This window comes from Osmerus mordax, chromosome 7 (genome assembly GCF_038355195.1).
Source record: "Osmerus mordax isolate fOsmMor3 chromosome 7, fOsmMor3.pri, whole genome shotgun sequence".
Taxonomy (NCBI): Eukaryota; Metazoa; Chordata; class Actinopteri; order Osmeriformes; family Osmeridae; genus Osmerus; species Osmerus mordax.
This window is the reverse complement of record NC_090056.1, coordinates 21,538,876-21,554,080: the sequence shown is the minus strand read 5'-3', so window position 1 is coordinate 21,554,080 and position 15,205 is coordinate 21,538,876. Positions and strand designations below refer to the sequence as shown.

The 15,205-nt window shown below is 48.5% G+C and overlaps 2 protein-coding genes across 7 annotated transcripts in view; one reads left to right on the top strand and one right to left on the bottom strand.

Annotated features, from left to right (window-relative positions):
- tns2a (tensin 2a) overlaps positions 1-7,291 on the top strand; it is a gene marked incomplete at its 5' end in the record, with an annotated part of 30,924 nt that extends 23,633 nt beyond the window's left edge. Inside the window, 9 exon segments of the mRNA XM_067239427.1 lie at positions 161-1,170; positions 1,277-1,405; positions 1,551-1,640; positions 1,872-1,949; positions 2,331-2,405; positions 2,547-2,709; positions 3,046-3,114; positions 5,333-5,362; positions 5,710-7,291. Of these exon segments, the coding sequence (XP_067095528.1) occupies positions 161-1,170; positions 1,277-1,405; positions 1,551-1,640; positions 1,872-1,949; positions 2,331-2,405; positions 2,547-2,709; positions 3,046-3,114; positions 5,333-5,362; positions 5,710-5,854 (1,789 nt within the window).
- Positions 7,292-9,469: 2,178 nt separating this feature from the next.
- tmem106c (transmembrane protein 106C) lies at positions 9,470-14,633 on the bottom strand. 6 transcript variants are annotated; one of them, XM_067239495.1, is made up of 8 exons: positions 14,598-14,633; positions 13,991-14,263; positions 13,822-13,885; positions 12,536-12,695; positions 10,893-11,033; positions 10,574-10,623; positions 10,117-10,170; positions 9,470-10,031 (listed from the first exon to the last, which is right to left on the bottom strand). In XM_067239495.1, exons 2-8 carry the CDS (start codon positions 14,202-14,204, stop codon positions 9,929-9,931), a joined length of 786 nt encoding a protein of 261 aa, XP_067095596.1. In that variant the 5' UTR covers positions 14,205-14,263; positions 14,598-14,633; the 3' UTR covers positions 9,470-9,928. The 6 variants fall into 6 exon arrangements, with proteins under 6 accessions (XP_067095596.1, XP_067095597.1, XP_067095591.1 ...); XM_067239496.1 differs by having other exon boundaries at positions 13,991-14,260; XM_067239490.1 differs by having other exon boundaries at positions 13,991-14,306; positions 14,522-14,623.
- Between the last annotated feature and the right edge of the window lie 572 nt (positions 14,634-15,205).

Below are 15,205 nucleotides of genomic sequence, written 5' to 3'. Positions count from 1 at the left end.
TCATGTTGGTGTCCAGGATCAGCTTACTTGTGATACAAAAAGAAATACACCATGGCTAATCAGTCTCATCCTTCCCATTCAACCCAGCTAACCAACTAACCGGCTAGCCTTCTTACTTCCTGTCTACTGAGTGCGACATCATTATCTCTCTGTGTTTCAGCCTCAGAATCACCAACATCAACAGCGACTACGAGTCTGGCCAATCACAGGACAGAGCTTACCCCAATGGGTCAGACACACACTCCAGAACCCCCACCCCTTCACACACACACTCACCCACCCCCTCCTCACACACACCCCCAGCCCCCCCTCATGCTGGGAACCACTGGTCTACTCCTGCTCAGACCCTGACCCTGACCTCTGACCCTACTCACACCACCCCCAACCTGTCCAGCCACCTCAAAATCCAGACCCAGCCGCAACCCCAAATCCAGACCCAGCCCCAGATCCAGCCCCAGACCCAGCCGCAACCCCAACCCCAGATCCAGCCCCTGACCCAGCCCCCTTCCCCAACCATGCCCAGTCCTGCCCAGCCCAATGGAGCCTCTCCTCCCCCTCACAGAGAGCTGACCCCAGAGACCTCCTCCTCCCCCCTGCCTCCCTCCTCCAACCCCCCCATTCCAGGCTTTGCTACCCAGGGCCGAAGGCTAATGCTGGCCAGCCCTGAACCCTACTGCCCCCCTCCTGACCCTGAGCCCTACTGCCCCCCTCCTGACCCTGAGCCCTACTGCCCCCCTCCTCACCCTGAGCCCTACTGCCCCCCTCCTGACCCTGAACCCTACTGCCCCCCTCCTCACCCTGAGCCCTACTGCCCCCCTCCTGATGGCTCCTCTGGCTACGCTGGCGTCCTCGTCCCCCAGCCCGCTGGCCCCCAGCCCGCCGGCCCCCAGCCCGCCGGCCCCCAGCCCGCCGGCCTCCAGCCCGCCGGCCCCCAGCCCCCTCTCCCAGAGAAGCGTCGTCTGCCGTCCCAGCCCGGCTCCGGACACGCCCCCATGCAGCACCATGTGACCTTCTGCCCCACGGTGGGGGGCGATGTAGGGGGCGGTGTGGGGGGTGGTGTGGTCGCCCTTGAGATTCCTCCAGAGGGGGAGGTGTTCAGCAGGGGAGGGGTGAAGGTCGTCCAGGACAGTTCCCGCTTCTGGTACAAGCCTGGAATCTCCAGAGACCAAGGTGGGTCAGCACTCTGCCGTACACAACAATATCTTCTGTACCCCACACAGGATGTGAGGTCAGGAGACAAACGCCTTATCTCCTCACCTCCTCTCTCCCTCTCCAGCCATTGCGGTGCTGAAGGAGCGAGAGCCAGGTTCGTTCCTGATCAGAGACAGCAGCTCCTTCCAGGGAGCCTACGGCCTCGCCCTCAGGGTGGCCACGCCCCCAGCAGGCTTCAACCACAGCAGCAAGGGTACACACACACAAGCACACACACACAAGCACAATCACACATACATACACATATACACACACACACAAACACACACACCTCTGAACTTTTGCTTACTGTTTCTTTGTGTTTACACACACACACGCACACACCCTCGTGGTGCCAGACCCACTGGAGCAGCTGGTGAGGCACTTCCTGGTTGAGACGGGGCCAAGAGGAGTCAAGATCAAAGGCTGTCAGAACGAGCCTCACTTTGGTGAGACCCCCAAACACCAACCCCTGACCCAACCCTGACCCTTAACCCCAACCCCAAACTCTTAACCCTCACCCTGAAAGTCTGTACCCCAACTACCCCGCTGACACGAACACTTGTACCTGTACCCTCACCGCATTCTGAGCTATTATGTCATAAAAAGACAAATTAATAATGATTAAATGAATGTCTGCCTGTGTGTCTGTCTGCATGTCTACCTGTCTGTCTCTCCAGGGAGTCTGTCAGCTCTGGTGTACCAACACTCCATCACCCCCATTTCTCTGCCCTGCTGCCTGACAATCCCTGACCAAGGTAGGCAGTCTGATGTCACCATGGAGACGCTCACACACACACATACGCATGCTCACACACACACGTTCACACAAACTCAATCACATGTAGGTTCACAGTTCATAAAGGTCAGAAAGCTCATCTGTTTATGGTTTTACGATATATTTTGTTTGTTTTAAGGAGCAAATATTTAGCGTTAGCTATTAGCTCATTTATGTTCTGTTGCCAAAAGTGGTGAGAAACCGTTTTGGTCCCATGAAATCTGAACGTCACGCGTGTGAGGACATTATTGTCTCAGACTTATTCAACATGGCACTGCACTGCATGTCACACGACTTGCTTCCTGGTATATCATAGTGCGTTGCCATGTTTTCTCATCCCCCCCTATGTGTGTGGCTGCAGACTCTCTGGGGGAGCAGGTGGAGCAGCCCCCCAGCAACATGAGCACAGCTGCAGACCTGCTCAGACAGGGAGCTGGTGAGTTTGTCTGCCTTTCTGTCCTACTGCCTGTCTGTCTCTCTGGCCTACTATCTGTCTGTCTGTCTGTCTGTCACTGTTCCTCCTGCTCTTCTTCTCTTACCTGATTGGTTGCTCCTGGCCCCGCCCCCTGCCTTCCAGCCTGTAATGTCCTCTACTTGAGTTCCGTGGAGACGGAGTCCCTGACCGGCCCCCAGGCCATCGCCAAGGCAACCGGTGCCACACTGGGGCGGAGTCCTGCAGCAACAGTCGTCAACTTCAAGGTGTCATCCCAAGGCATCACTTTGACAGACAGCCAGCGCAGGTACCTACCCTAGACAGCTGTACATACACAGCTGTACATCATACACACTTGTACATTATACACACCTGTACATTATACACACCTGTACACCATATACAACAGCACATACACACCTGTACACACCTGTACATACACACCTGTACATATACACATGCACACTAAATACTTCAACATACCTATCCCACCCTACCCTACACCTGTACATCCTACCTTGCACATCGTAAGACACACATTTGTACATATTTATCCAAACCTAGACACACCCTACCATACACACCGTACAACATGCAATGTTTATGCTGTCCTGATGTACCGTGTGTGTGTGTGTATGTGTAGGGTATTCTTCAGGAGACACTATCCTGTCGGCAGTGTGACCTTCAGCAGCGTTGATCCACAGGACAGGAGGTGAGAGCTGAGCATGTGCAGCACACACCTTAGTTACATCTTAGTAACACACCTTAGTTACATCTTAGTAACACACCTTAGTGTCATCTTAGTAACACACCTTAGCGACATCTTAGTAACACACCTTAGTGACATCTTAGTAACACATCTTAGTGACATCTTAGTTACACACCTTAGTGACATCTTAGTAACACATCTTAGTTACACACCTTAGCGACATCTTAGTAACACACCTTAGCGACATCTTAGTAACACACCTTAGCGACATCTTAGTAACACACCTTAGCGACATCTTAGTAACACACCTTAGTGACATCTTAGTTACACACCTTAGTGACATCTTAGTAACACATCTTAGTTACACACCTTAGTGACATCTTAGTACATTTACATTTACATTTAGTCATTTAGCAGACGCTCTTATCCAGAGCGACTTACAGTAAGTACAGGGACATTCCCCCCGAAGCAAGTAGGGTGAAGTGCCTTGCCCAAGGACACAACGTCATTTGGCACGGCTGGGAATCGAACTGGCAACCTTCCGATTACTAGCCCGACTCCCTCACCACTCAGCCATCTGACTCCCGTAGTAACACACCTTAGTGACATCTTAGTAACACACCTTAGTTACACACCTTAGTGACATCTTAGTAACACACCTTAGTTACATCTTAGTAGCACACCTTAGTTACACACCTCAGTGACATCTTAGTAACACACCTTAGTGACATCTTAGTAGCACACCTTAGTTACACACCTTAGTGACATCTTAGTAACACACCTTAGTGACATCTTAGTAGCACACCTTAGTTACACACCTTAGTTACATCTTAGTAACACACCTTAGTTACACACCTTAGTTACACACCTTAGTTACATCTTAGTAACACACCTTTGTGACATCTTAGTAGCACACCTTAGTTACACACCTTAGTTACATCTTAGTAACACACCTTAGTGACATCTTAGTAACACACCTTAGTTACATCTTAGTAACACACCTTTGTGACATCTTAGTAGCACACCTTAGTTACACACCTTAGTTACATCTTAGTAACACACCTTAGTGACATCTTAGTAACACACCTTAGTTACATCTTAGTAACACACCTTAGTGACATCTTAGTAACACACCTTAGTTACATCTTAGTAACACACCTTAGTTACATCTTAGTAACACACCTTAGTTACATCTTAGTAACACACCTTAGTTACATCTTAGTTACACACCTTAGTTACATCTTAGTAACACACCTTAGTTACATCTTAGTTACACACCTTAGTGACATCTTAGTAACACACCTCACCGCATTTTCCACCATTTTTGTGTTTGGCGCACTCTGCTGGCATAAAAAAGGTAGTGCGTTTGCGGTATTGCACAACTATTGTCGTGCCGTTCGCTTGTTTGGGGAGGCGGGGGGCGGGGGGGAGCGTCATGGGTGAACTTTGTCGGGGGGAGGTGGGTGGGGAGGGGAAAACCCTTGCCCGAGGTGCCAAATGTGCTAGGACCACCACTGATCTTGTAACACACCTTAGTTACATCTTAGTAACACACTTTAGTGACATCTTAGTAACACACCTTAGTGACATCTTAGTAACACACCTTAGTTACACACCTTAGCAACATCTTAGTAACACACCTTAGTGACATCTTAGTAACACACCTTAGTTACACACCTTAGCGACATCTTAGTAACACACCTTAGTTACATCTTAGTAACACACCTTAGTGACATCTTAGTAACACACCTTAGTGTCATCTTAGTAACACACCTTAGCGACATCTTAGTAACACACCTTAGTGACATCTTAGTAACACATCTTAGTGACATCTTAGTAACACATCTTAGTGACATCTTAGTAACACACCTTAGTGACATCTTAGTAACACACCTTAGTGACATCTTAGTAACACACCTTAGTGACATCTTAGTAACACACCTCAGTCACACAGCTTAGTTGTAAAGCATCCTAATCATCACCATCATCTGTTATCTTAATTGCTGGCTGTTCAACTGCTCAGGCATGTGTGTTAGTGTGTTCTGTCTGTCTGTGTGTTTGTGTGTTCTGTCTGTCTGTGTGTTTGTGTGTTCTGTCTGTCTGTGTGTTTGTGTGTTCTGTCTGTCTGTGTGTTCTGTCTGTCTGTGTGTTTGTGTGTTCTTCAGCGCATGGGTGTTCTGTCTGTCTGTTTGTGGTCTGAGACTCTCTCTCTTTGCTTTAGATGGAATAACTCTGACAGTACCACCTCTAAGTAAGTGTTCAAATCTGTGTGTTTGTGTGTATGCTTATGTGGCTGAAAGATTCCATGCACGGCAACATTTAGCTTAACTAGGCACAATCTTCCCAAATAGATCTCTCCCAGTAGATCTCCCTCTACTCACCTCATCCTCCCAGTAGATCTCTCTCTCATCCTCTCATGGTGACTCCAGGCAGCTCAGAGACATTGCCATAGTTACATCACCATAGTTACGTCCAGCCATAGTTAAGACCATCCAGCCATAGTTAAGACCATCCAGCCATAATTAAATAATTAAGGCCATCCAGCCATAGCAACATCCTGACAAAGACCCCACATTCTGACGTGCTTTCCCGGTACAGGGTGTTTGGCTTTGTGGCCAGGAAGCCGGGCAGCCTAGCGGAGAACGTGTGTCACCTGTTTGCAGAGCTGGACCCTGAGCAGCCGGCCGGTGCCATCGTCAACTTCATCAACAAGGTCCTGTTGGGTTCCCAGCAACGCCGATAGACCACCGGGATCACCATGGAGACCACACCCCCTTGAGATCACCAGAGACCACAAACCATCCATCCTGTCATTCTGTCCACCACAACCGTTCCTTCCTAAATCTTTACACACACTCACCAGCTGTATATACTCCATACACACACAAAGACTCACCTGTGTAATGTGTTTATACTGATGCCGTCGTTGTCGTAACATGTCAAGTGCCTCAGTGGCTGAAGCTTTGACATCCTGTAGATGCATCACACCTTCACACCTAGCTCACCTGGACCAGCTCCTAGCTCACATGGAGCAACAGGAGTTACTAGCCTAGCTTACCTGGAGCAACAGGAGTTACTAGCCTAGCTCACCTGGAGCAGCAGGAGTTACTAGCCTAGCTCACCTGGAGCAAAAGGAGTTACGAGCTCACCTGGAGCAGCAGGAGTTACTAGCCTAGCTCACCTGGAGCAGCAGGAGTTACTAGCCTAGCTCACCTGGAGCAGCAGGAGTTACTAGCCTAGCTCACCTGGAGCAGCAGGAGTTACTAGCCTAGCTCACCTGGAGCAGCAGGAGTTACTATCTCTGATACTGCCAGTATGACACAACAGCATTCAGAGATAATTTAACCAGATGTTGTTCTTGACTCTCAGTTGAGCTCTAACAGCTTGTATTTGTAGGATTAGGGTTAGGTGTTTATTTATACAGACATAGTTGTAGAGACAGTGAAACGGGGATATAGAGAGGGGAGGATGTACAGATAATGACCCGGGCCAGAATTGAACCTGAGCCTCTGCATTGTGGCCTTAGTGGCAGCTGTCCTATTGTCATGGACACAGAACTGTCCAGTAGGGTCCAGGCAGATGTCTGAGTGGATGTGCCGAGCAACGTCATGTAGAGTGTGTATGACAGGAAGACGTAATGTGTGTGTGTGATGACAGAGGGTTATGTGTGTGTGTGTGTGTGTGATGACAGAGGGTTAGGTGTGTGTGTGTGTGTGTGTGATGACAGAGGCTTAGGTGTGTGTGTGTGATGACAGAGGGTTAGGTGTGTGTGTGTGTGTGTGTGATGACAGAGGGTTAGGTGTGTGTGTGTGATGACAGAGGGTTAGGTGTGTGTGTGTGATGACAGAGGGTTAGGTGTGTGTGTGTGTGTGATGACAGAGGGTTAGGTGTGTGTGTGTGTGTGTGTGATGACAGAGGGTTAGGTGTGTGTGTGTGATGACAGAGGGTTATGTGTGTGTGTGTGTGATGACAGAGGGTTAGGTGTGTGTGTGTGTGTGTGATGACAGAGGGTTAGGTGTGTGTGTGTGATGACAGAGGGTTAGGTGTGTGTGTGTGATGACAGAGGGTTAGGTGTGTGTGTGTGTGATGACAGAGGGTTAGGTGTGTGTGTGTGTGATGACAGAGGGTTAGGTGTGTGTGTGTGTGTGTGTGATGACAGAGGGTTAGGTGTGTGTGTGTGTGTGTGTGTGATGACAGAGGGTTAGGTGTGTGTGTGTGTGTGTGTGTGTGTGATGACAGAGGGTTAGGTGTGTGTGTGTGTGTGATGACAGAGGGTTAGGTGTGTGTGTGTGTGATGACAGAGGGTTAGGTGTGTGTGTGTGATGACAGAGGGTTAGGTGTGTGTGTGTGTGTGTGTGTGTGATGACAGAGGGTTAGGTGCCTGTTGAAAGGTATGCTGGGGGTTTTGATGGTCAGGTGGTTTCAGTTTTGATGATTGTACCCGGCATTCTCCAGGACACAGTAAGACTCAAAACCCAGTATCTTTAAACCCTGTATCACTAAAACTGAATGATTGTATCTCTAACCCTTTATGACAGTATATAATTTCCAGGTGTACAGCATCCTATCCAAGTCTGTTTCACAAAGTCTAGTATCCACCAGAGCTCCAACATTATAACAGATCACACATCGCAGTGATTATAACAGATCACACATCGCAGTGATTATAACAGATCACACATCGCAGTGATTATAACAGATCACACATCGCAGTGATTATAACAGATCACACATCGCAGTGATTATAACAGATCACACATCGCAGTGATTATAACAGATCACACATCGCAGTGATTATAACAGATCACACATCGCAGTGATTATAACAGATCACACATCGCAGACTGCGAGACTCACGCATTTCAGCCATTTCTCACGCAACACGTTGTTACCCTGTCAACCAAGAACCAAGCTAACCACATACCAGGTTAACCACGTACCATGTTAACCACGTACCAGGTTAACCACGTACCAGGTTAACCACGTACCATGTTAACCACGTACCAGGTTAACCACGTACCATGTTAACCACGTACCAGGTTAACCACGTACCATGTTAACCACGTACCATGTTAACCACGTACCAGGTTAACCACGTACCAGGTTAACCACGTACCATGTTAACCACGTACCAGGTTAACCACGTACCAGGTTAACCACGTACCAGGTTAACCACGTACCAGGTTAACCACGTACCATGTTAACCACGTACCAGGTTAACCACGTACCAGGTTAACCACGTACCATGTTAACCACGTACCAGGTTAACCACATACCATGTTAACCACGTACCAGGTTAATCAAGTACAAGGTTAACACTCCTCTTAAGGCCCACTGAACCAGACAGAGCATTCCTGTATTAATAAGCTTTAATCAGTTATATTTTTGTATTTTGCTACATGTATCTGCATTTATATTATTTGTATAAGTGTGTTTTATGTTAGACACCAAGGAGACACTACTTGTTTGACAGGTAATATATATCGTGGTCTGTTTTGTTATTGGTCAATACTTGTAGTAATATATTTTTTTCGTACATGCAGCTATGAAAGTGTACAAAACAAAGAGTTAAACGTTTGTAAAGGAATATGTAAAATGTTATTTTTTAAAGAAAGCTTTGTATGCACAAATGAAGAATATGATTATAACATAAAAGTTGTGGTACCAAATATCAAATGGCTGTTTTATTTAAATTATCCTCATCAACATGAAAACAACAATTGGTTATAAGTATTAAATATGTTTATTAATTAACAAGTCCCTTATTTTATAGTCAAGCACAATTTTCTTTCCAAAATCTTATTCAAAAAAGCAAGATGCAGTCTAACAATATCAAATACAAATCAAAGCCCTTTTTAAAAGAAGATTTTGAAAATCATCACTTTGAATTAACACTTTCCTCTTCCTGTGAAGAACACGCCCTCCTGACCTCTATACGATCTGACCTCAGACCAGTGTCACTGCTTCTTTAAGCAGTCCTAAACATGAAGGACCTGTCTGACCAGATCCAGGACCAGGCAGTAACATACCTGCCTCACTCAACAAAGGCCAATGAAATCACTTCAATTCTCAACACTTGCAACAACAACTGTTTAAGTTCAAGTCAGCCTAACCGTGGCCATGCAGGAGAGAGGCTGGAGGAATTAAGCGGCAAAACAAGCAGCAGAACTGGAAGCTGTTCAGACACAAACCCCTTGACTCATAGCATCCTGCCTCCCTTACCACCTAGCTCCCTTACCACCTAGCTCCCTTAGCACTTAACCCCTTCATCCACTGCCTCCCTCACCTCCTAGCTCCCTTAGCACCTAGCTCCCTTAGCACCTAGCCCCTTCATCCACTGCCTCCCTTACCCCCTGCCTCCCTCACCCCCTGCCTCCCTCACCCCCTGCCTCCCTCACCCCCTGCCTCCCTCACCCCCTGCCTCCCTCACCCCCTGCCTCTCTCACCTGCTAGCTCCCTCACCCCACCAGTAGTTGTGTGTACTCCCTCTGACAGCTTCAATACTAGGTGCTCCTGAGGAGAGTCAAGAGGCCCCACAGCCCCCCTCACGCTGTATAAATAACACATTTAAATGTTTCAACTATAAGTATTAAGGTGCAGATCAAGCAGCAACAGCCCATCTGTACCCGAGTTAGCCTCGCGGGCAGCAGGGCTCAGGATCAACAGCAGAACACTGTTCCTGTCTACTGAATTGTCAAGCAATGGGTTGCCCTCGGTTACAGTCAGATGCAGAGTGTGTGTAGTGTTTGAGTGTAGTCTTTGGTGTGTGTGTTTGCGTCCGAGCCAGCCCAGGCAGCCTGGTGTGTGGTGGTGTGTGTCAAAGCTGGTGTATGGTGGTGTTGGAGCCACAGTCAATGTAGCGGTACGCTTCCAGAGTGTTCTGGGATGTCCTCACCATGTAAGAGGTCTTCACAGTGGTCCTGGAGACACACACACACACATATTTACAGGATATCTGATATCTGGAACAAGACAGCAGTAGCAAGAGGAGGGTGAGATACTCACTGCATGAACACCACTATGTTGTGAACCTTGATGCTGGCCATGGTACAAAACGCACTGGAGAGGGAGGGGAAATGTTAGCATAGATGTATAGCTCCTAGACAAGTCAGTGTAGATGTATAGCTCCTAGACAGGTCAGTGTAGATGTATAGCTCCTAGACAGGTCAGTGTAGATGTATAGCTCCTAGACAGGTCAGTGTAGATGTATAGTTCCTGACAGGTCAGTGTAGATGTATAGCTCCTAGACAGGTCAGTGTAGATGTATAGATCCTGTCAGGTCAGTGTAGATGTATAGATCCTGACAGGTCAGTGTAGATGTATAGATCCTGTCAGGTCAGTGTAGATGTATAGATCCTGACAGGTCAGTGTAGATGTATAGCTCCTAGACAGATCCTGACAGGTAAGAGTAGATGTATAGCTCCTAGACAGGTCAGTGTGAAGGAGAGGACAGCAGACTTACTAGACGTACGAGGCACTGCCACTGATCTCCACACTGACAGTAAAGTTCACCTGCAAGCACAGAAACACCTGGTTACCTGAGGGGGAGGAGGGGTGAGAGGGTAACCTGTCATTGGCTGAGTGGCTGGATGGGGGTGGGGAGGTAGGGGTGAGAGGGTAACTTGTCTGGCTGAGTGGCTGGATGGGGGTGGGGAGGTAGGGGTGAGGAGGATACCTGTCTGGCTGAGTGGCTGGATGGGGGTGGGGAGGTAGGGGTGAGGAGGATACCTGTCTGGCTGAGTGGCTGGATGGGGGTGGGGAGGTAGGGGTGAGGAGGATACCTGTCTCTGGCTGAGTGGCTGGATGCTCAGGATGTTGTCTGTCTGCTGAGTTCCGATGACAGTTTTCATGTAGAGCACCTGGCAGCTCACACTGTCCACCAGCACGGTGAAGAAGTTGGGGTTACTGAAGTTCAGCGAGCTCTGGAGGGCAGGAAGGGGCACTTGAACCTGCTACCTCTTCATCAGCAGTCAAATGCTCCACCACTGAACTACACCCATCCAACCTTCCCATCCTACCTCCACCACTGAACTACTACACCCATCCCCATGTTCTACCACTGAGCTACACCCATCCCCATGCTCTACCACTGAGCTACACCCATCCCCATGCTCTACCACTGAGCTACACCCATCCCCATGCTCTACCACTGAGCTACACCCATCCCCATGCTCTATCACTGAGCTACACCCATCCCCATGTTCTACCACTGAGCTATACCCATCCCCATGTTCTACCACTGAGCTACACCCATCCCCATGTTCTACCACTGAGCTACACCCATCCCCATGTTCTACCACTGAGCTACACCCATCCCCATGTTCTACCACTGAGCTACACCCATCCCCATGTTCTACCACTGAGCTACACCCATCCCCATGTTCTACCACTGAGCTACACCCATCCCCATGTTCTACCACTGAGCTACACCCATCCCCATGTTCTACCACTGAGCTACACCCATCCCCATGCTCTACCACTGAGCTACACCCATCCCCATGCTCTACCACTGAGCTACACCCATCCCCATGCTCTACCACTGAGCTACACCCATCCCCATGTTCTACCACTGAGCTACACCCATCCCCATGTTCTACCACTGAGCTACACCCATCCCCATGTTCTACCACTGAGCTACACCCATCCCCATGCTCTACCACTGAGCTACACCCATCCCCATGCTCTACCACTGAGCTACACCCATCCCCATGTTCTACCACTGAGCTATACCCATCCCCATGTTCTACCACTGAGCTACACCCATCCCCATGTTCTACCACTGAGCTATACCCATCCCCATGTTCTACCACTGAGCTATACCCATCCCCATGTTCTACCACTGAGCTACACCCATCCCCATGCTCTACCACTGAGCTACACCCATCCCCATGCTCTACCACTGAGCTATACCCATCCCCATGCTCTATCACTGAGCTACACCCATCCCCATGTTCTACCACTGAGCTATACCCATCCCCATGCTCTACCACTGAGCTACACCCATCCCCATGTTCTACCACTGAGCTACACCCATCCCCATGTTCTACCACTGAGCTATACCCATCCCCATGTTCTACCACTGAGCTATACCCATCCCCATGCTCTACCACTGAGCTACACCCATACCCATGCTCTACCACTGAGCCATACCCATCCCCATGCTCTACCACTGAGCTACACCCATCCCCATGCTCTACCACTGAGCTACACCCATCCCCATGCTCTACCACTGAGCTACACCCATCCCCATGCTCTACCACTGAGCTACACCCATCCCCATGCTCTACCACTGAGCTATACCCATCCCCATGCTCTACCACTGAGCTACACCCATCCCCATGCTCTACCACTGAGCTACACCCATCCCCTGTATAAATGAACACATTATAGTGGCAATATTCTTGTTATTTTGGGACAGTCTCACCGTCATGTTCATCATGACCTTCATGTTAGGAGGGTCAAACCTGACGATGACAGATCGTATCCCATCATCCTCCACCAGGACGGAGCGAGGGAAGAGGAAGAATGCCACCAGGAAGGAGGCTAGCAGGCACAGCACCGCCGACAGCACCACGTACAACTTCCTGTAGAGGCACATATCACTTCCTCTCAACTTCCTTGTTTCAGACCAAGAAGTTGAACATCAGATACTGTACACTAGGTTCCACAGCATGTGACTGCAGTGCAGTATTGTATGGACTGCACACTAGGTTCCACAGCATGTGAGTGCAGTGCAGTAGTGTATGGACTGTACACTAGATTCCACAGCATGTGAGTGCAGTGTAGTATTGTATGGACTGCACACTAGGTTCCACAGCATGTGAGTGTAGTGCAGTAGTGTATGGACTGTACACTAGGTTCCACAGCATGTGAGTGTAGTGTAGTGCAGTAGTGTATGGACTGCACACTAGGTTCCACAGCATGTGAGTGCAGTGTAGTGCAGTAGTGTATGGACTGCACACTAGGTTCCACAGCATGTGAGTGCAGTGTAGTGCAGTAGTGTATGGACTGTACACTAGGTTCCACAGCATGTGAGTGCAGTGCAGTAGTGTATGGACTGTACACTAGGTTCCACAGCATGTGAGTGTAGTGCAGTAGTGTATGGACTGTACACTAGGTTCCACAGCATGTGAGTGTAGTGTAGTGCAGTAGTGTATGGACTGCACACTAGGTTCCACAGCATGTGAGTGCAGTGCAGTGCAGTAGTGTATGGACTGCACACTAGGTTCCACAGCATGTGAGTGCAGTGTAGTGCAGTATTGTATGGACTGTACACTAGGTTCCACAGCATGTGAGTGCAGTGCAGTAGTGTATGGACTGTACACTAGGTTCCACAGCATGTGAGTGCAGTGTAGTGCAGTATTGTATGGACTGTACACTAGGTTCCACAGCATGTGAGTGCAGTGCAGTAGTGTATGGACTGTACACTAGGTTCCACAGCATGTGAGTGTAGTGCAGTGCAGTATTGTATGGACTGTACAGTAGGTTCCACAGCATGTGAGTGCAGTGCAGTAGTGTATGGACTGCACGTGCCTGATGAACTGTACACTAGCTGGAGGGCCAGGATGCATAAGAAAAGTGGGGAACAACAACTCAATCAATGAACAATAACATAGACAGTGGTTGTCAAGATGGTGATAATGACAATCAATAAGAGTGATCTTGTTTCCCCTAGGATCAATAAACGGATCAAAAGTGTTGAGGACTCACGTTCTCTGGGGCTGCAGTCTCTGATCGCTGTACGGGATCAGCGCCACCAGCTCGTTCACTTGCTCTGAAGGACAACCACATGTGCACGTTAAAACCAACACGCGTCGCCGTTATGTTCACAGTCTCCTTAAACCACCACGGCATCAACGCATGGATGAGTGCGAGCTACCTGACGGGATGCGCCCGGTGCCCTGGCACGTCGGGCAGGTGATGCTGTCTCTGCCGGTAAATTCCACATAAGGGAACTGTGCGATGTCCTCTTGCCGGTCCAGCCCGTCTAGAGAGTCGTCGTCATTTTCCTTGTCCCCGCTCTCCCGGCCCGTGACCCCGTTCTCCGGTAGCAACAGAAGCGCGCTGCCGCTACGGGACATGCGAGTCCCCATGTCTGCACGCTGTCTCGCGGGTGATCAGTCAGCTCTCCACGAGCTGGTATCTAGCCCTGCTGTCGAGCGGACACAAACTGTCACGTGCTCAATCGAAGAATGCTGAAAGACCAATGCAACATGCTGATTAAAATGGCAAAACCGGCTAAAGTAAATTTCACGGGGTCACTGATACAAGCCAGCTGAGCAAGCACAATTAGTCAGCCATCTGTTAAGATTTAGCAGCACGGTAACTTGTAAAGCTAGCTATCTAATGTCAGAAAGCGTAATGTAACTCAACAAGCGCATGTTATTTTCAAACAAAGCGGAGATCTTACCCTTGCCGTATACATATCCATGTAATGTAGCAGTTCTATAATATTAACCAGTGAAATTTGTATTGTGAAAACTCACTCCCGTGCTGTCTGTTGTTGTTCCGCTTTATTCCTCTACTTCCGGTGAGCTCCTACGTCACGTGTTACAGTGTGTACTTCCGTCCTCGACAAACATGTTTACAAGAATGTTCCAAACCACAGATCCTGACTGCTTTTCAGAGATGGCAAAGGTACACACCTCCTTCACTCAAGTAGAAGTACAGATACTCATGTTTAAAAAGACTCTGGTAAAAGTTGAAGTACTGACTTCACTTTTTCACTCAAGTTAAAGAAGTGTGGGCTCTGACATATACTGAAGTATATCTCAAATGTCTCTTACTCATCTGTCTCTACAGACCACCATCGTCCAAATGTGGATTTTATGATCAGCTTGATTCCATGTTAAAAGAATGTGACTTTGACAAAGAGGTTATATTAATGGGTGATTTTAATGTAAATTGGGAGGATAAATCTGGAAGAAAATCCTTAAAACGTACAATTGATTGTTTTAATATGACTCAGTTAGTGAACAAACCCACAAGGATAACCCACTCTTCTCAGTCCCAGATCGATTAGATTTTTAGCAATAAACCAGAAAGAATAATCAAAACATACAATATGGTAACTGGTATGTCTGACCATAATTTA

Excerpts from the sequence above, each read along its gene's own strand:
- tmem106c (XM_067239495.1), bottom strand. The coding sequence starts at position 14,204 with ATGGGGACTCGCATGTCCCGTAGCGGCAGCGCGCTTCTGTTGCTACCG. Across the intron at positions 12,696-13,821 it reads AGACTGCAGCCCCAGAGAAC|GAAGTTGTACGTGGTGCTGT; the intron begins GTGAGTCCTCAA and ends GTGCCTCTACAG. Across the intron at positions 10,032-10,116 it reads AACATAGTGGTGTTCATGCA|GACCACTGTGAAGACCTCTT; the intron begins GTGAGTATCTCA and ends GTGTGTCTCCAG.